This window comes from Aulostomus chinensis, chromosome 9 (assembly GCF_037954235.1).
Source record: "Aulostomus chinensis isolate RoL2024-O1b breed Wild chromosome 9, RoL_Achi_v1.0, whole genome shotgun sequence".
NCBI lineage: Eukaryota > Metazoa > Chordata > Actinopteri > Syngnathiformes > Aulostomidae > Aulostomus > Aulostomus chinensis.
This window is the reverse complement of record NC_141328.1, coordinates 10,443,950-10,465,240: the sequence shown is the minus strand read 5'-3', so window position 1 is coordinate 10,465,240 and position 21,291 is coordinate 10,443,950. Positions and strand designations below refer to the sequence as shown.

Sequence of the window (21,291 nt, the reverse complement as noted above, 5' to 3'; positions counted from 1 at the left end):
AACACATATAGACAGACAACCATTCACACTCACAGTCATACCTACGGTCACGCAGGCACAGGGAGAACATGCAAACTCCACACAGAGAGATCTCATGCCTGAGCCGGGACTCAAACCCTGAACCTTCTTGCTGTGAGGCTACAGTGCAAACCACTGCACCACTGTGCTGCCCCTGCTACTGATATATTACAGATAATGTCCTTTTTCACTTTGATATCATCTGGCATATATTCCATGGAGGAAACATCTCCGTGTCCAATCTCCGGGGCAGAGGGCACCGAGGCAGTGAAGCGGTGGCAGAGCTCCTGGGGTGGACGAGATCCGCCATGGGTATCTCAAGGCTCAGGATGTTGTGTGGCTGTCTTGGTTGACATGTCTCTGCAACAATGCATGGACATCAGGGCAGTGCCTTTGGAGTGGCAGACTGGGGTGGTGGTCCCCATCTTTAAGAAAGGGGACCATAGGGTGTGTTCCAACTATCAGGGGATCACACTCCTCAGCCTCCCTGGAAAGGTCTACACCAGGGTACTGGAGAGGAGGGTCTGGGCGATAGTGGAACCTCAGTTTGAGGAGGAGCAATGTGGTTTTTGTTCTGGAACCGTGGATCAACCAGTCCACATGTGCTTTGTGGAGTTGGAGAAGGATCGAAGCGAAGAAAAATCTGGTCAACTGGACGTAAGTTTATCTTGAAGACGTTTCACCTCTCATCCGAGAGGCTTCTTCAGTTCTAGTGAAGAGTGTGGAAACTCCAGCTTATAAACCTATGTGGGAGTGGTCAGTGCTATTGTGGTGGAAACGACCCTCCCGAGACTCACCTGGCCTCCCCAAACGACAGTCGTTGTGCGGTGTCAGGGAGTTTCAGGGGTGGTCATTAGGGAGTTTCACCGACCACTCAGATGCTAATGTCGCAGTCCACCTCCTCTCCTCCAGAGGAGGTGGACTGCGACATTTCCTTTCACCTATTTACAACCAAGTCCTTTCAAAACTTCCCCAAAGAGCTCAGCTGAAAGACCCATGTGGAACGGCTGATGCCAGCACAGCCCATTAGCATCTGAGTGGTCGGTGAAACTCCCTAACGACCACCCCTGAAACTCCCTGACACCGCACAACGACTGTCGTTTGGGGAGGCCAGGTGAGTCTCGGGAGGGTCGTTTCCACCACAATAGCACTGACCACTCCCACATAGGTTTATAAGCTGGAGTTTCCACACTCTTCACTAGAACTGAAGAAGCCTCTCGGATGAGAGGTGAAACGTCTTCAAGATAAACTTACGTCCAGTTGACCAGATTTGACTTTGCTTTGATCTACGATGACCTGGATGAATGAGAACCTACACAGACAGTTGGAGAAGGCTTATGACTGTGTTCCGAGGAGCACCCTGGGGGGGGGGGGGGGGGGTGTTACTCCAGGTGTATGGGGTGGATGGCCCCTTACAAAGGGCCGTTCAGTCTTTCTACTGGAGGAGCGAGTGTCTGGTCTGCGTTGCCGGCAGTAAGTCTGACCTGCTCCTGGTGAGGGTTGGACTCCGCCAAGGCTGAGGATGAGAATCAGCACCTCCATGTCTGAGGCCATGGTCCTCACCCGGAAAAGGGTGGCCTGCCCACTCCAGGTTGGGGGGGAGGTCCTGCTTCAGGAGAAGGAGTCTAAGTATCTTGGGGTCTTATTCACGAGTGAGGATAGGTAGATCGACAGGCGGATTGGGGCGGCATCCGCAGTGATGCAGGTGCTAAACCAGTCCGTTGTGGTAAAGAGGGAGGTTCGCCAAAAGGCGAAGCTCTCGATTTACTGGTTTATCTACATTCCAACCCTAACCTATGGTCATGAGCTGTGGATAATGACCGAAAGAACAAGATTGCAAATACAAGCGTCCGAAATTTTTCCTCCGCAGGGTGGCTGGGCTCTCCCTTTGAAATAAGGTGAGAAGCTTGGGAGGGACTCAGAGTGGAGCTGCTCCTCCTCCATGTCAAGAGGAGTCAGTTGAGGTGGTTCGGGCATCTGGTGACGATGCCTCCCTCAGGAGGTTTTCGAGGCAGGTCCGACTGAGAGGAGGCCTTGGGGCTGACCCAGGACATGCTGGAGGGATTATATCTCTCGGCTGGCCTGGGAACGCCTCAGGATTCCCTCGGAAGAGCTGGTGGAAGTGACTGGGGAGACGACAGTCTGGGCTTCCTTGCTAAGGCTGCTGCCCCTGTGTCCCGGACCAACTGGATAAAGCATTAGATGACCAGTTTTATTTTGTAGGTGGTGCTGTTACCACAGTGGGGGCCACCTTGATACACACGATGTTGAAACAGCTTGGCAAACACTGAATAGCAATCTATCAAGCAGTGCAGGCCAGAACTTTGGAAAGGACCACCCACCTCTACAGGCCTGGGTGTGCCTGCAGGTGCACTAATATAACACAGTTAGCAACTGTGAATAATACAGTTAGCAATTGTGAACTACTATTGAATTGCTCAACTACAAAGTAATGCAAACATACAAAGAAAAAACAGACTGTAGAGTGAGCTTCCAAAGAGTGGGAGAGTGAGAGCAACAAGTTGTGGCTCAATCAATTAACAGGAAACCAGAGACGAAGAAAGAAAAGGAGTTACATTTAGCTAGAGGCCAAAACAGCTGCAGAATAACAAGAGCCAGCTTACCTTGAGGAAGCAGAACTACAAATAGCCTGAAGTGGAAACTTCATTCCAATTCTGCAGCCAGGCAACAAAGCAACTATGCTGCAAAGCCGTGGAGCAGAGGCAGATATAATGCCAATAACGCACACTCTGAATGTCACAACAAGCTGTAAAAAAGCTATGTAACAGCAACAGGGGAGCCCGGTCAGGGAGAACATTGTATCCAAATCAGAAAGCATTCAGTAAGTGTATGCCTTTGTCAAGAAGGCAGTGTAGATACAAAATATGAACAAAGTATCATTAAGACCTGTTCATAATTTTTTTTTTTGGGGGGGGGGTTCAACTACGAAAAATAGTTCCTTCAGATAACTGATCAAAACCATAATCCCCTGATAGCAGTTTAAAGCCAGCCAGGTGATGACCCATAATTGTCCAGATGTGACAGAAGCATACTAATAATTTGGTATCATATTACTGTGCCAACATAAGACAATTTATTGTACATATTGAGCCACATCATTTAAGTTTGATCACACAATAATGTTGAACTGAATAAGAGTGAGATCTGGGCTGCAGATGTACACAACACTGGAATGTAAAGCTGATACTGGGCCCCAATGAAACAATATGTGACCCAAGCATTTGTACAATAAATTGTGTTACCTGGATACTATCTCTAGAAGCTTAATTTTTATCCCTTCAATTAAGAGTTATGACCAGATTTCTTGAATATATTGATACTGAAAGTTATATTGAAACTGTGACGTCTTGTTCACAGATTCAGAACATAATCAAGATGATATGCAGACACTGAAATGTTGTTATTTAAAACATTTTGGGTAGACTTGTGGAATTTCATATAAAGGTGTTTATGACGTATCCAAAAAAACACTACGTTATATCCTGCAAATGGTTTAGTACAGTCTTCAGGATCCAGGATCTACAAAGTGAGATTGTTCTCAAAACTTAAGCTCTCGTTGTTGGTCATATTACCTATCTACTCATCAGTCATTACCTCTTTGATGGGTGGGATGTATCAGCCACCACAAACAGCTGACATTGTAAAAACTCACCACACTGTGAACCACATCAGTGAAATTAAAGACAGGTTTCCAGGAAGCGATAGGAAATGTCCAGGTGCTGAGAATCTGCCTAATTAGTACAAAATAGTGACAGACGGTCCTGAAGTGCCAGATTATGAATGACTACATCTTACCGGTTGACAGTTTTAAGGGTAGAGGGGGAAGTATACTAACCCACATACTCAACTATGTTCACTGCTCAGCGGTCATGAGTGACACATTTGCATGATGGAAATAAAGCAGGATTTGTTGGTACTGCAGGAAAATTAAAAAGCATTGGAGCTTGGCGCACAAACAGAGCACCCTCAAAAGACCCCATTAACAACACCGCCATGCGTTATCACTAAAAAAACAACAATTTTGAATTCATTGAGGATAGAATGCTTTAAGATAATTCTTATTTTCAATGATATTGTGTTGTATTAAACTCACCCAATATTACATTTAGGTCATATTTCTTAAGATGTTTTATGAATAAATTGATAAATATCCATCCATCCATTTTCTACCACTTATCCTGTTAATGATCGCGGGGGGCTGGAGCCTATCCCAGCAGCCTTTGGGCAAGAGGCGGCCTACACCCTGGACAGGTTGCCAGTCTATTACAGGGCCAACATATATAAACAAACAACCATTCACACTCAAAGTCATACCTATGGTCAATTTCGAGTATTCAATCAGCCTAGTCCCCATTTGCATGTCTTTGGACTGTGGGAGGAAGCCAGAGTGCCCAGAGAGAACCCACGCAGACACAGGGAGAACATGCAGACTCCACACAGAACGATCCCTTGCCCGAGCCGGGCTCAAACCCAGAACCTTCTTTCTGTGAGGCAACAGTGCTAATCACTGCACCACTGTGCCACCGTAAGAAAAAATGATTAAGAAAATGGTAGGATATAATGTGTTCCATCTGTTTGCAGACTGCGGTCTTGTTAATCACATGCAGGCAGTTTTTTAAGAGGGAAGGAAAATGTCCATTTCAACACCAGCTATCCAGTGTATCTAATGGAAATAATATACATTAAACTGTATGAAAAATTATCATCTGGATTTTTTTTTCCTTTTTGTATCATACCATGAAAAGCTTTGTTGACTCATACTGTGGGAGATGTTTTTGCAATTAATATCGTGTTGATAGCATGAAAACCAGACCGATCTGGATATTTAGTCTCACAGATGGGCTTGGTCCCCTCCCTCTTTTCCTCCTGAAAGTGGCCTTCCCAGCCATAACTATTTAACTAAATTCTTGTTGCTGCTTTTACATAAATCTTTATAGACAAACTTTCAGGATAGCATTTGTGGTAATGTTGATTTAAGCACACATGCACACAAGCACACATCAGCTAGCTAGCGACAGCATACGGTAATTACCATTCTCAAACTATTGACTATTTTCATGCCATGCACATTTGCTGTTGAAAATAATGCAACAAAATTTCACCTGTACATACATAGAACATAGACCCGACTGTGCCAGCTTTCTTGTGCTAATTCCTGCATTCTTTCTCACTTTCTGCTCAACACTTGAGAAGAAATAAAATGGCTGGAGTTGACTTTCATGAAGCTTTCAGCAGGGATGATATGGCAGACTACAGGATCCTACCTAATTCCTGAAGTATTGTGTTTATGTTACATCAAGTGCTTCCAAAATTCCCTTTTGGGAAAGGCACTAATAAAGAGAAGGGCCGACAGCCTGCCGACAAATAATTATTTTATCATTGCACTGTCATCTGATAAAATACACAATGCATATATGATCATATCTGCAGCCCATGCTGTTACATTGCCTTTATTTTTATTTCAAAAGCTGTGTCCAGTGATAGAGCTTGCTGAAAGTTGTTGTCTTCACTCCTGCACCCTCAGCTGACCTGTCACTGCAGTTATTCAGTGTTCAAACTCAATCTAGCCTGTCTGCCCTCAGTTATCGCTTAATGTTAAATGTTTTATGTTTAATGCAACCTGATTTATAATATAATGCATTTCATTCACATGGGTTGCGTTGCTTGGAGGTAGCGTGGTTGTCCAGCAATCAAGGGTTGCTGGATAGATTCTCACTCGTGACCATGTTGAAGTATCATTGAACAAAACATTGAGCCCCTGATTGTTCCTGATGGCCCTACAACGGACTGGCCACCTGTCCTCACCTCTCGCCAAATGTCAGCTGCCCCCGTGTCCCTTATGGATGGATGCATTTCATTCATATGTTTTCCTAGTTCTACTATGAAGAAATGGTGTGAGTGTAAAATTGCATTTTTATCATAGCCGGTGAGAATTTTTTTTCTTTTTTTTTTACAGCTGCTGGAACATCCGGAAAATCAACACAAATCCAGGTTGATTACTGCGTATTCATTGATGATCTATCTCTTAGAAAGTTAACACTAGATTTCATGAGAACTTTAAAGCTATTGATAAGAACGGCGTCTGCCAGTGCTGTGTGTTACATCACACATTTTGATTTGGTTTTAGATCTATTCATTTGTGTCCAGAGGCATTTCAGTCTGTATCCCTTTGGAAATTGAAAATTAACTGAGAAGTTCCAGGCCTGTTTGCAAATGTGAATTGGTCTGGCTGTACTGCTGACTGAGAGCAGAGACATCCACCTTAACCTCACTGCGCACTGACAACCGATAAAGTCCAGAACAGACAATTCATGGATATGAAATCAAGGAAGCATAACATTCCCACTGTCACTTTGTAGCATGTGAGGGCTTCTTTGACCAATATAGAAGAAAAAATAGACAAAAAGATCTGACAAGACCACTTAATGAATGTGTGTACTTTCATTGTTTTTGTTATCTTTGTGTCTCTTCTGCTTGCCACATAAGCAAAAATAACTGTCTTTATGGGGTCAGAGTTAAAATGACTCCATGCTTAAAAGGAGGGCTTTTTAAAGTGAGCTTTTACTCTGCTAGAAGAAAAACAACAACAGGAATTCAAGATTATCGCCAAATCAAATAAGAACAACTTTGTTGCCATAGAAAAACAGATTTCCACAGTGATCACAAGCTCCACAAAAAATTGGAAGATGGAAGATTTGATTTAGAAAATATGATTGTGACACATTTTATCAGGCACACGCTCTCACTTGGTTTTGCCTTAGGCTCCACTGTACAAAGGCAGCTTCAGTGAGAGAACAATTTTTCAAATCACACTTTGCAGCACTCATGACTCCCTCACATGAGGAAAATGTGTATCTGATTGTATACACTTTACTCTAATAGCAGAAATGTTTAAATGCAGTCAATGATAAACAATGTCAAGCCTCTGACCAATAAATAAACTACAGTGATATGTTTTGAATTAAGCCCCCACATTTTCATGGGCAAAAATGAATTTGGCTAAGAGGAGTCATTGTGGTCATTAATGCAATCAGTATCACATCCAATTGAGATCTTAGTCAACAAGTTTATTCTTGTCATGTCAGTACAGTATGCATTTTAATGATTATAGTATAATAATAACAGCGTTAAACACATTCTCCATTCTGCACACTGGTAAATGCTTATAAATAAAGATCAGAAGTTCAGTGCAACATATTACAAAAAAGAAAGCAGAAATGGATATTCTTTAATACTGCATATTCAAAACTGCTTCAAAACTATGTCTAAGACATCCCAAATTTTTTCTTGAGTGATCATAAAGAGCAACTGGAAGAATGATAGGATAAAATGTGTCCACAAAAATATGGGGAAAAGGCAGTAGGGCCAGAGGCAGAGAAGAATAGAGTGACTTTTATGTAACTGTCAGACTGCTGTAGCAAAACCTATGCGATTATTGCGACGGTCAAACTCTGTGTAGTAGCGGGCGATGAAGTTGGCTCCCAAAATCCAGATTGGGCCTGTAGGAGGCGGCACATCCAAGCCTCTGAAGGTGACAGTGCAGACGTCCCCTTCAATCTGTGATTGCTTGAGCCACAATGAACAATCTAATTAACAGAAGTGTAACACTAATGGCAGAGTGATTCAGCATTTGTCATCCTGCTTACCCATATGATATAATCCTCCTGAGTCAGTGAGTATTCCTGGCCACCCAGGTGAAAAGCAATACTTGGCAATGTCTTCACAGTATCACAGTTGACTTTGTACTGATTAACAACAAAAAGCAGTGGAAGGTGATGTGTAAAGCATCTTTACAGATACACATACCAAACCATGTTGCCTGTGTAAAAGAAAAAAACTTACTCCACTTTCATCTAGCTGTGCGCCAATGGTTTTCATCAGTACAGAGACGGAGGAGGCCGGCCCTGTGATGTAGGAGGAGCCGGTGTCTATCACAGCTGTGCAGCCCTCTGCACAAAAAAACATTTCTGTCCCCACAGACACACTGAAAGAGAGAAAGGGAAAATAAAACATGTTACTGAATGTGAGTGCTCACATACTGTGGAAAGTGTGAAGCAAAGAACAAAAACCTACCCTTTCATTGTAACCTCCCATTTGCCCATCTCTCTGGTGTCCATGTAATTAAAGTTTCCGGTGTAGTAGTTTGGGTCTGTGCCACCAAGCACCAGCTCTCCACCTGGGGAATGTTTTGGATCCCTGAAACAATAAATCACTTTTCAAAATGTTGATTAAAGAATAACTGCAGTACTGACTCTTAGTGTTTTTTTCTCTTTTTCATGTTTTTCTTTAGCTGCACAATAAAATACTTTTCAGCTGAAACTAAATCCTATGATCTCTACTTTTTATGACGTCCTTCAAAGGAAAAAAGAAGAAGCGCTCATCTGTTTTCTGCTTGGTTTCCTCTGGACATAACTGAGCCAAATAAACGAAGAAGTGTCATGGAAAGAATGCTAGACAACCATTTTTTATCTCTATTTAGTTGTGATGTCTTCTCATGTCTCCAGATCAAAAAACAGATTTTTGGTTGATGTTTTTCCATAATTGATGTACTTCTTTTGTTATTATTTGTCATATTCAGAGAATGACATAATCAGTATTTGTAATTTATGTATAAGGTTACATTATTTATCTTTATAAAAGCCAACCTTTGTAAATATGTTGGTGTTATGTATCGTGTTTTGTTGTAAATTTGTTCTTGCCCAAGCATCACCTTTGACACATTTACCACTGGCCTGAATGTTCTTATCCATTCATGTGCATGATGAAAATAAAAATGATTCATTTTCTTTTCTGTAGATTCCACATGACATGGAAGCAAGTTGACATCAACCCACCTGCTGTAGTAGACAGAGAAGACCTCCTCCTTGAGGACATGCTGAGACATGATGCGGTCAAACACCGGAGTGATGCCATCAATGGCCACATTAGGGTAACCCATCCCCAGGACTCCATCAAACTTGGCAAAGATGAAAGGCATGGCAGAGAGAGAGGTGGCTTCAGCAAACACCTGGACCACAGGAATACTGCCAACCTGCAGGAATAAGACAGGCTGAAGTTCAAAAGTTATGAGTGCAACTTGCTGAATGAAATTCAGAATGGGTCAGTGATACTGAACTCACCACAACCACATCCTCACTCAGAAATCCCTTGACATGTCCAGAGGCATACTGGATTGAAAATCCTGTCCCGTTTTCAATGTAAGTGTGAGATCTGGAGGCATCGTATCTGTTGTGAGTAACTAAAAGTTCACAATTCATTTGAGTGAGAAAAAAAACTTCTTGTTTGGATTATTTTATTTGTCAAAGCAATCATAATCCACTGCTGTTTCTGCATGTAACACTCACAGCAGGCAGTGGAGAAAGGGGAGCAGCTTTGAGATGGCACCCACAGGTTGGCTGAGCCTGTGTCAAACACAACATTGAACATCTGGGCCGGAGAGCCAATACCAATTTCCCCAAAGTACTGTGTCTTTGGAAAGAAGGAAAAAAAAGTATATTCATGATGCAAATAGTAATCTTACCCAAATTGACAACTTGATAACTTTTCCTTGTGGTGAGGAAATTTGAGGGCACAAACCAGGATATCAATAGCATGATTCATACAATGAGAATTTTTATCAGTGACAATTCAAAGATAACTGCTCGTTTGACTCTTGACAATAGTGAGGCATTCATTCTAGACTGGTGACAGCTTGGATAAGTGGCTGACATGGTCTCCAAAACTAATGTCTGTTTTTGTCCTCGTCCATCGGATTCACTGTCATAACTCAGAACCTTTTCAACACGAGGTGCTGGAAATGGTTCTATAAATATATTATACAACATATCTCACATCCAAGTAGTTAGTTAGAGGCGTGGGAACAGTCCCGTTGCTGGAGTAATCTGTGGTCTTCTGGGCCAACTCAGTCAACACCTGCTCTACAGAAACACCCATCTCCTGCAGAGTCTGTCTGATAGATGGCATCTTCTTCAGGGCTATTCTAAAAACAGATCACAAGAGTGACAGAGGCAAACCCAATGACCTGTGATGAGCAGAAAGGCTAAGGAAGTTTGTGGACTATATTGTCTTCATATTGGATGCATGCGCTTGGTTATGTACAGACTTTGTGCCAAACCACAAAAATGAATAAAAACACATGTTGAGCCTCATTTGTTTTCTTACCTAATTTATTTTATTGTATTCTGTTACCACTTAAGCATGTTTTTTCCTCCTTTTATACATTAATTCACAGCTGTGCTATAACCCTCTAGCAATATAGACAGGTGTAATAAATTAAATTCTTACCTTCTCAAAGCATGGCTCGTAGGCAGTGTCAGCAAAAGAGATGCCAAACACATGCAATAGCACATCAGGACTGCCATTGTGACTTCCAGGTAGTAACTGTAGAGCTGTGATGGAAGCAGTATGGAGAGTCAGTTTATAAAAGCCGACACTCTCTCTGTGTCTTCTGTTCCCCTAACTCTTTTTATACCATGTCCTCTTCACTGTGCTCTCACCCATGGGCCACAGGCTCTGCCTGGGAGCTGTCCTGGAGATGTCTACCCCCCACCCCCACCACAACCCCCACCACAACCACCACCACCAACCACCCATCCACCACCACCACCCCACTTGGGTCTTGGTCACACAACCCCTCCTGTGATAAACAGGCCCCAGCGAGAGGTCTGAACTTTGACCTGTTACAAAACATTAAAGACAGAAAGCAGGGGTGCAGAGCTCTTGCTGACGTTGATTGGCTGTGAGAAGCTTCATAGAGACTGAAAGATGCTCTAGACTACCAGGGCTGATTAGCTGCATGCCCCTTACTAAACTCAGTTACAAGTCAGAAGACGGTCAAGACAGTTTGTGGGCCATTATTAACATATTGACAGACTAAAGGCAAAGGACAATACACAATATAAATTCAGTTCATATTTGAGGATAGAGCTTTATTGGCAATCATCAGAATGTATTATATTTTGCAGGAGTTTGGCAGCAGTCAGCGTTTTTGTATTATACCTTGCTGAGATGCTCAAACTCAACAATGCCTAACACCTAATCATTCTGTTCTCACTGAGTTTTTACCACAGGGAGGATTCCCACAGTATCTGGGCTGTCAGGACAGGGTCATGTTGTGGTACTGTACTGACCACCCAGTCAAGTGAAGAGATACGCAAGGGTCCATGTCAGACACAAGCTCAGACAGCCATAGCAGAGGTTAGAGGTCAGCTGCAAAGAAAATACACTCCCTGAGGGTAGGGTTTCAAGGAAATGATAGCATGGATACTCTTGGGTAATCCAGGCATAGTTTACTTACAACAAATTTATTGTGGCAATAATTTTGTATTTGTTTACTTGAGTGCAACATTAGCAAATAAAAAAGTCCTATTTGGTCATGATTTGTCATCTCTGTTAAAGCAGTAACAACTTATTTTTGACCACCTGGGAGAAGCGGAACAAGCTAGAAACAGAATCTTATTATCACCTTATGAAGTTGCTGTCTGAAACATGTTAGCAAACCATCACGGTCACAGCTAGAAACATCCGGACTTATTTGTAATTGTTTTTTTGGATATGCAATGAATGTAAATCAAATATTCACTGTGCTTTCATTCCTGGCTTTGGCTCTACAAACTCATGGAGATATGTCTGTTTATGAGCCGCTCAATACTCCAGTGTTTACTTTGCTAAATTTTGGTGGAGCAGAGATTTCATTAAAGTTATTTGGCTGAAAACAGCTGCCTGCTATTGTTTGAAATCTCTAAAGTAATAAGAAAAGCTGACAAGTGGTGGGTAGCAAAATTAAAACTGTCTTGCAAGGGAGAGAATCTTTTTGCTATCACTTTTAATGCACACGCCATGATTTCAGTCATAGTCATTTAAAAAAAAAAAACACTGAAAACTGCAGCCTCAAATGATGGAATGCACATTCAAAGTGATAAAATAGATTTGAAGAGCATTCAATCATTTCAGCCATTGTTATTTAAAAAAAAAACACCGCAGCCTCAAATCTCATAATATAAAGTAAGCCCATATACCTTTTACCTGCCTGCAACCAGGCTGCAGACATAGGTTTTGACTTGATATTTGGGGAAAATCTCACAGACATCTAACTCTTGCCCTTCTCCTCCTGCCTCACTAAACTGATACCTACTGGTCTCTTTCCCACACAGCTGAGAGAGACTCATACATCACTTCTGGCTGGCCTCCCACCTCTCTAGTAAGTCCATGCCACGGCTGGACATGGGAAAATTAAGATGATTTGTTTGACATATATGATTTTTCATGTTATTCATATTCCCTTGGAGCCCTGTACATCAAGAGAAAATTTCAACAGCTGTTGGGATGTCCTCGATTAGCCCAACATTAGCAAAACCATTTAGATTAGTGCCTGATGTGCAAATAAAGTGAAAAAATTGTTTTTGACAATGAAGGTGTTGAAAAAGATACTACAGACCAAAGCTGAAACAAGTTGCTGCCAACATCAGAGACACGTAACTGGATCTTGTAGATGTTCTGAGTTATCTATCATGATAAGAGCGATATGAAGCAGAGCAACATTTGTTTGTAAGAAATAAGACTTGGAGGAAGTTATCACTCAAAAAAATGAAACAACATCAAAAAAAGAGAGAAAAATACAAGCCGTACATATAAACCCACACAAACTCAAACTTAAATCCTGAACAGCTGCCATGATCAATAAAACGCTTAGTGTATCGTTTGTTTTTTTTGGGGGGGGGGGGGGGTTACTTGTTGCTAAGCAGCTTCACACAATTAAGTTCAGGAAAAAAACAATGAAATGGTTTCAGGGATTTTATACACAGTTATGTTTTTGAATTTGAAGTAAATTACCTCCATCTGGAGACAACATGCATGAAAAAATGCGGGACAATCACAAAAGAGAAGAATAGAAAGAGAAAAATATTTTGTGTGACCACATGATATCCATCCCCAAGAGCACTCCAAGTATTACATTTTGTCGTAAACTGATTTATTATGATGAATTAAGGTTTTATTTTCTCACATGGTTCTGTCTGCTCAGATTTTTTATGAGGGATAACATGTGTTGTATTTTTCCTGGCCAGCAGGATGCAGCATTGGATTTACAAACAGAAAAGCACAGCTCTAGTATTCCAATTCATTCCATATAGTGTTTTTTATTTGTTTGTTTTTTGTCTTGTTTTATTAGCTTGTATTTAAATGACAGCTCAGTTTCAACAGCAGTGGAAATTACAGACCTTACCTCTACTCTGTAGTTTACCCAACTTGACAATAATGGCACTCAGAATCATGTAGATACATGGGCAATCTTTATAAATGGTATAAATCAACCGGTATTTTTAGGAATCCAGTTTTTGATCACTCCTCTCTTCATTTCAGCCTTTCTGTTGTAATTTCAGAGCCTGATCCCTACGGTACATTCCAGAATTATAAAAAAAACATTTTACCTGATATATTTCTGATTACGTCTGTATAACAAATTATGATTCTCTCAATAATCCCACAGACAGTGCCCTGCTCAAACATTAGTATGGTGCAAACCATTAACAACCAGGAAATGCACTCAAATGAAATCATGCGCTTGTGCAGGATGCATAATACGATTGGAGATAGGTCTACAGAGTTAATGGCAATATGAACTTCTGCAAAGTTCAAATTGCAGGAAGGCACAGAGTTTGTTCAAAGTTAATTATTTGTCAAAATTCCATTTTAGTTTAAATGTTGTGGTGCTGGAGAGAAGTCCCCACAAAATTCACACCATTCTCCCTAATCTTACAAATCATATCACAATTGTAATATCATTATAAAAAATGATTTAAAATTTAAAAAGAAAGCTGTGTGCCCTAATTGGAGCCATGAAAATATACTTTTTTTTAATGCTCTTAAATGATTATTGTCGCGTAAGTGTACTGTGGGTGCATTAGTGGTGAAGTGCGCCTCCCAGTGTCAAAAGGGAGAATTCAGATGTTCAGTCAGTAAGGGGAGGAAGATACCTTACTTTTTGTTTTGATTTAACTTAATTTTGAACTTTTTTTTGTATCTGTCTGTGGAATACAGTTCTAGAATACTAATTTGAATTGTAAGCTTGTTTCACAAAAATGTTTATTTTGTGACCCTCACCATATGGTTAACAATTCTCCAGATTTATGAATTCAATTTGTGATCAATGCAGAAAGTGAAATGTAAAGAAATGAAAACATGTTAAAACTAGATCTCTGACTGATGTTGTTGCTGGAGGCTACAGACCTGAGGAGGCACAGGCACAGTAGAATTCATGTCAGTATTTTCATTACTGTCCTAACATTTCCATCTGCATTGTATTGGTATCAGTGCCAACACTTAAATGCTCATATTATGCTTGTGGAATAGTGGATCATAATTTGTGTTAATTATACATTTACAGTTATTTATATATTTACATTATAGAAGTTGTGGATTACATTATCTGCCAAGAGTTATTAGTCCTGCCGTTTTTATGTGCAGTACCTTAGAGGCCAGCAGAGGGCGAACCGCAATTGTCAGCGTTATGCGGTCAAGGTAAAGCTTGGAGAAAGGAGCAGACGGAGACGGCACGGAAGCAGAGTGCATGTAAAGTGAATGCTGTGTTCAGTAAAGACCGTTGTAACCCACTATACGCGGGTGAACCTTGAGTTTTTTTTTAAAGATGCAACTTCTTTTTGGCGACGAGGACTAGTCTGGGGGAGGACAGCTTTCGGAGGGACTGCAAAGAAAAGCAAAGCTTACACAAGAGTCCGGTGAAGTGCGGCTAGCTGTGGTTAGCATTTGGCTAAGAAGAGAGGTATGGCTACAATTGGCACGCTAGCAGCGTTTTCTCCGAAGAGTCAAACGTGGGATGAGTATACTGAAATACTCGAGCAGTTTTTTGCGGCCAATGAAATTGATAATGCGGACAGACAGAAAGCTATACTGATAAGTGTGGTAGGAGCATCCACCTACAGTTTGATGCGCAACCTTCTCAGCCCGGACAAGCCTAAAGATAAATCCTTCCAAGGGTCCAAGTTAGTACTCCTCATGAAAAATCATCATGACTCAAAGCCCAGTGAAATTGTACAAAGGTACAAATTTGACTCTCGCAACCGTAAACCTAACGAGACTGTCATGGAATATGTGGCAGAGCTGCGCCGCCTTGCGCAAGATTGCAACTATGGCAATACCCTGCAACAAATGCTGAGAGACAGAATTGTCTGTGGAATTAATGATGACAGGATTCAGAGGCGTCTACTGTCAGAATCAGACCTTACTTTTGAAAAGGCCCTTTTGATCGCTGTATCACATGAAACTGCTAATAAAAATGCACAGGACCTGTAGACGGGGGGCATCAGCAAAATGTTTCAACCTAAACAATGGCCAGCGGGAGGCTCGCGCCGTGAGAGGAGACAACAGAGAGTGCTACAGGTGCAAAGGGACATGGCATACAGCAGCAGACTGTAAGTACAAACAAGAAAAATGTCATGCTTGTGGAAAAGTGGGACATCTCGCAAGAGCGTGTAGAAGCAAAGCTAAACTGAACCAGAAAAAACATGGAAATGCTAATGAAAAGAGAGAAAAGAAACGCTACCATTCTCACAAAGTAGTGGAGACAGAGGATGAAAGTAAAAGTGATAGTTCTGAACAGGACTCCTTCACTCTGAACTGCATCAAAGGTAAACAAGAGCATCAAGGAAAAGTGTACAAATTAGGGCGTTGGAGTGCAGTGCACCTGAGAAAAGTAGACCCCTACACTGTGGATATGGAGCTTGATGAGCACAAGGCAACCTTTGAAATCGACACGGGATGTTGCCTAACCGTCATGAATGAAAAGACATTTCAAAAGACTTGGGGACACACCAAACTCCCTAAACTGAGGCCCATCAAAATCAAGCGGCAAACTTATACAGGGGGATCCTGTTAAGGTGATTGGTGCCACATTTGTCACAGTCAAATATCAGCAGCAAAGAAAGAAACTGCCCCTCATTCTGGTCAAAGGGGACGGCCCCAGCTTGCTCGGACGAGGCTGGCTGGAGGATATAAATCTGGACTGGAAAGAAATTAAAAACAGACGCAAAGCTGAAAAAGTAAATCAAGTCAAGACAGTCGTAAACACACTACAGCACGTGTTAAACAAGTACATGGATGTGTTCAAAGAGGAGTTGGGCACACTAAAAGGCACCAAAGCTACCATTCATGTTAAACAGGATGCCACCCCACGTTTCTTTCGCCCCCACTCTGTTCCTTTTGCTATGCGAGCAAAAGTGGATGAAGAAATAGGCCGCCTACTAAAAGAAAACATCATCTCGCCAGTGAAGTACGCAGAATGGGCAGCTCCTGTTGTTCCCCTCCTTAAGCCTATAGGAACTGTTAGACTGTGCGGCAACTACAAGCTTATGGTAAATACAGTGGCTTCCCTGGAACAGTACCAAATACTAAGAGTGGAGGATCTGTTCACAGCGCTGTCCGGAGGAAAGCAATTCTCCAAACTTGATATGAGCCATGCTTACCAACAAATACTCCTTGACGAGGAATCCAAGAAGTATGTGACAGTTAACACGCACCGGGGTCTATTCACATACAATAGACTGCCATTCGGAGTGGCGTCTGCACCAGCCATATTCCAGAGGACGATGGAAGGCCTTTTAAAAGGGATACCTCTGGTGGCAGTGTACTTGGATGACATTTTGGTGAGCGGGAAGGATGAGGCAGATCATCTACAAAACTTAAGCGAGGTGTTGCGCCGGTTGGAAGAGGCGGGTCTGTGACTCAAGAGGAGTAAGTGCCCCTTCATGGAAAATGAGGTGGAATACTTGGGGCACAGAGTGGATGCACAGGGGCTCCACCCTGTGGAGAAGAAAGTTAAAGCTGTTCTGGATGCCCCTACTCCCACAAATGTCACAGAACTCAAAGCGTATTTAGGGTTATTAAACTACTACAACAAATTCCTCCCAAGCCTGGCAACCCTATTGGCTCCCTTGCATGAACTTTTGAGACAGGATGTGAAATGGAAATGGGGACAGAAACAAGAGGATGCGTTTCAGAAATCAAAGATGCTCCTCAACTCAGCTGATGTGTTAGTTCACTACTCTGCCGACCGTGAGTTACTCCTCTTCTGTGATGCGTCACCGTACGGTGTAGGAGCTGTACTGTCGCACAGGATGGAGGATGGCAGTGAAAGACCCCTTGGATTCATGTCAGGCACCCTCGCACCTGCTGAAAAGAGGTACTCTCAGCTTGACAAAGAAGGCTTAGCGGTAATGTGTGGTATCAAGAAATTTCACAAATACTTGTATGGTCGAGTTTTCACCATTTACACGGACCATAAGCCGCTGATCTCCCTTTTCAACATGAAGAAGCCCATACCGCAGATGGGTTCACCGAGAGTGCAAAGGTGGGCTGTGACATTGAGTGCTTATGAGTACAACATTGTGTCCAAGCCAGGCAAACACCATGCAAATGCGGATGCGCTCAGCAGATTGCCTGTGCCGGGAGCAGCGCCTGAAAAGGAAATGACTGAACAAGTCTTAATGATGGATGTACTGGATGACACACTAGTTGACACCACACAATCAAACGATGGACAGCTAAGGATGTCATCTTATCCCAAGTACATGAGTACACCTTAAAGGGCTGGCCAGCACAAACAGAGGATTGCTTAAAACCTTACCGACAGAGGAAAATGGAACTGAGTGTGCGGGATGGATGTGTGCTCTGGGGAGCCAGAGTAGTCATTCCCACAAAAGGCAGAGACCACATACTGAAGCTGCTGCATCAGACTCGTACGGGCAGGTCAAAAATGAAAGGTCTGGCAAGGTCATATGTATGGTGGCCAGGTATGGATGAAAACATTGAAAGAGAAGTGCAGTCATGTGAAGAATGTCAGAAACACTCCAAGTCACCACCCACTGCAACATTACACCCCTGGGAATGGCCAGAGTTGCCATGGTCCAGGATCCATGTGGACTACGCAGGGCCCTTCCTTGGTGAGATGTTTCTGATCATTGTAGATGCTCATTCTAAGTGTTTCCCGCTGTCATCGCCAGCTCATCAGGACCTATGTCGTACACCGTCACCATCGGAAGTGGTCAAACCATGAAGCGGTATGTGGATCAGATTCGAGCCAGGATGACAGACACTGTAACTAGCCAAGCTGACACCGAGTCGGAGCTACTGCCTGACACCGGAGGGGGCGTCGAGAGTTGCTTGACTCCAGTGCTGGACACAACATTGCAACCCCCTCAGCCTTCATCGAGTGACCAACCAGAGCTGCAGCCGGCGCCTGGACATCCGACTCAACCAGACTCACAAGTTGCACCAGAAGTGCGCCGCTCACAGTGAGAGAGACTTTCTCCTGTGCGTCTCAAGGACTTTGTTAGATAAGAGTGAGATCTATCCAGGAATAGAGCAACAATGCGCTCTGGATCTCACTGGAAGGATGTCCCTTCCAAGATAGGTCACAAAGTTAAAAAAAATAATAATCATAATGTTCAACCCATGTGTATTATTTGGCATACCTATATTTGTATTATTGTTTATAACGTGTTGTAACCTTAAGGGGGAGGAGATGTGGTATAGTGGATCATAATTTGTGTTAATTATATATTTACAGTTATTTACATATTTACATTATAGAAGTTGTGGATTACATTATCTGCCAAGAGTTATTAGTCCCGCCGTTTTTATGTGCAGTACCTTAGAGGCCAGCAGAGGGCGAACCGCAATTGTCAGCGTTATACGGTCAAGGTAAAGCTTGGAGAAGGGAGCAGACGGAGACGGCACGGAAGCAGAGTGCATGTAAAGTGAATGCTGTGTTCAGTAAAGACCGTTGTAACCATGGGGGGGGGGCAGCTGGGGCAGCTGGGGCAGGGAGTGGGTCCAGTGCTGCCTCCTTTGCTAACTGCACCATTGCGGGCCTGGGAACCTGGCTGGGGCTCTTCGGGGGGGGTCCTCCTCCCGGCATGGTGGTTGGGCTGGGGTTGGTCACGGGCCCTGCTGTTGTACGGTGGATCGCTCACTGGCAGTTTCACTAAGTCTGAGGTGCCCTGGACCGTATCAGCATCTATGGTGTTCTCAGCCCCTGTATGGAGGAAGATGAGAGTATGATTGTTTTGTCCGGGGTTGGCGGTCCAGGGCGTGCGTGCCTTCGGCTCACCCTGGCGGGTGGGCTGGACCTTTCCGGGGAGTGGGGGGTCCCGGCTGGCTGGCTGGTGGTGCCCTATAGCCTGAAGCCCTCCTGCTCTGGGGGGAGGGGGAGAACAGGGGATGAGTAGAGGGGATGGGGATAGAGGGTTGGGGGGGGGGGGGTAGCTCTGTTCGGGGGAGGTGGGCCTGGTTGTTGTGGTGGGCTGTGGCTGCCCCGCCTGGGTGTGGGGTGTGGTTGGGCGTCGGCCTCGCCGCTGGCGGACCCCTTGGGGGGCTCTGGTCGGGTCTCGGGCTGGGGGGGCCCTGTGCTGAGGGGGGCTCTGCTCATGCTGTGGGGGGGGGAGTGCCCAGCGGGACCGGGGTCATCTCTGCCCCGTCTCTCTGTGGGTTGCTTCTGGGTGGGGGTTGCTGCTCCTATGCTTTCCTATGGGTCCTGGCATGGGTTGGGCCTGTGGCTGTTTCCTGGGGGAGGGTTGGCCTGGGGCTCCCCGTGTCCTGGGGGTTTCGGGGTGCTCTGGTGACCTGGTCCTGACCTACCTGCCATCCTGGACTGGGGGTGCGATGTCCTGGCCCCCCACATCAGCTACAGCCAGCTACGCACAGCATCCAAGACAAACCGTAGCACATACACATACACGTACACATGCGTATACACACATACACGCATGGAGCGCACAACCGACCCATAAACACACACTCAGACATTTATTTTAAAATTATATTAAACCAAATGGTAAGCCTGCACCGGAAATTCTGCAACCATTGTTTTTTTTTTTCTTTCTTTTTCTTTTGTTGTTGTTACTTTTTCTTTGTTTGTTTATTTGTTTTTTGTGTGTTTGTCTTTGTTTGTTTTTGTGTTTTGTTGTTGTTGTTGTTGTTGTTTTCTGCTATTGCTGTTGTTGTTTTTTTGTCTCCCCCCTCCCCCTTGTCTTCACTGTCCTGTCCCTGTTCTCTCTTCCTGTCCACTCCTGAACCTCAGTCCAGTAGCTTCATCAATGAACCAACACCATTCCTAATAAAGTTAAACATAAATGGCAATAGGAGGAGTTTATCAGATTCCTCCTATGCAGAATAAAACTGCTTCAGTACAACAAGGCACCAGGAACACTGATGGTGCTTGCCTCAGCTACTGAACAGGACAGGTAAAAAAAAAAAAGACCGTTGTAACCCACTATACGTGGGTGAACCTTGGGTTTTTATTAAAGATGCAACAATGCTTAAGCTGATTGCTTAAGTAGCTGGTAGATTTTATTCTTGGCAGCTAGTTTACTATTATACTAGTGGTGTTACAGTCTGTTGTGTTTCTTAACTCTCTCTGTTCCCTGTCCTGTCTGCACATCTTCCTCCCTCCTTCTTGTTCACGTCCTTTGTCCGTCATTCTCTCTCCCCTTCTAGCACTCTCTTTTTCTCTCCATCCCTCTCTTTCCTTATCTGTATCTGTCCCTTTTCCTTATCTGCCTTTGTCTCTGCTCCCTTTTCCTGTACACTTTCCCCCAAAGCAGATAGCTGTTTGCATTGAGCCTGGATCTGCTCAGTGTTACTGCCTGTTAAAGGGAAGGTTTTCATCACCCCTGTCGCAAGATATGCTTGCTCATGGAGAATTATTGAGTGTTAATTAATAGAAAGTGGATGGTGCTTGACCTATTTAACCGATAGTTTCATGAGAGAACTTTTGTTGTGATTTGGCACTTTGCAAATAATATTGACTTGACTTGAATTGAAAACTACAGTCAGCATAAGAAGTGGAATCCTTATGACAAGCATATTCAATGATCTAAATATGGACTTTTCAATGAATTCTCTAATATTGATGGATTCAGGTGTAGCATGGATGGAGTCTTCCAGGTTGGATTGAAATTTATTTGGGAGGAACAGCAGGGGGCCCATTTCTGAGAACAAATAAACACACGCACACAGAATGCTCTGGTTTTTAACAAATAAACTTGAGTTCTCCAAATCTTAAAAAGGATTGTGACGTTATGCGGAATACTGTATAAAATCTATTACATATTCATTCAGCCTCTGGAAAGTTTAATCTTGTGCATTATATCAAACTGTACAGCAAAATGATGACGTAAACTCCAAACACTGTCCATTTGTGTATAAAGAAGTATCCATGATAGATTTAATGTGCTTCCT

The 21,291-nt window shown here is 43.3% G+C and overlaps 1 protein-coding gene across 1 annotated transcript; it reads right to left on the bottom strand.

Annotated features, from left to right (window-relative positions):
- Positions 1 to 7,118: 7,118 nt before the first annotated feature.
- Positions 7,119 to 10,400, bottom strand: ren (renin). The gene is made up of 9 exons (XM_086212636.1): positions 10,324 to 10,400; positions 9,871 to 10,018; positions 9,384 to 9,507; positions 9,159 to 9,277; positions 8,874 to 9,070; positions 8,113 to 8,235; positions 7,882 to 8,023; positions 7,686 to 7,784; positions 7,119 to 7,605 (listed from the first exon to the last, which is right to left on the bottom strand). The coding sequence occupies exons 1-9, from the start codon at positions 10,398 to 10,400 to the stop codon at positions 7,444 to 7,446; spliced, it is 1,191 nt and encodes a 396-aa protein (XP_086068762.1). The 3' UTR covers positions 7,119 to 7,443.
- Between the last annotated feature and the right edge of the window lie 10,891 nt (positions 10,401 to 21,291).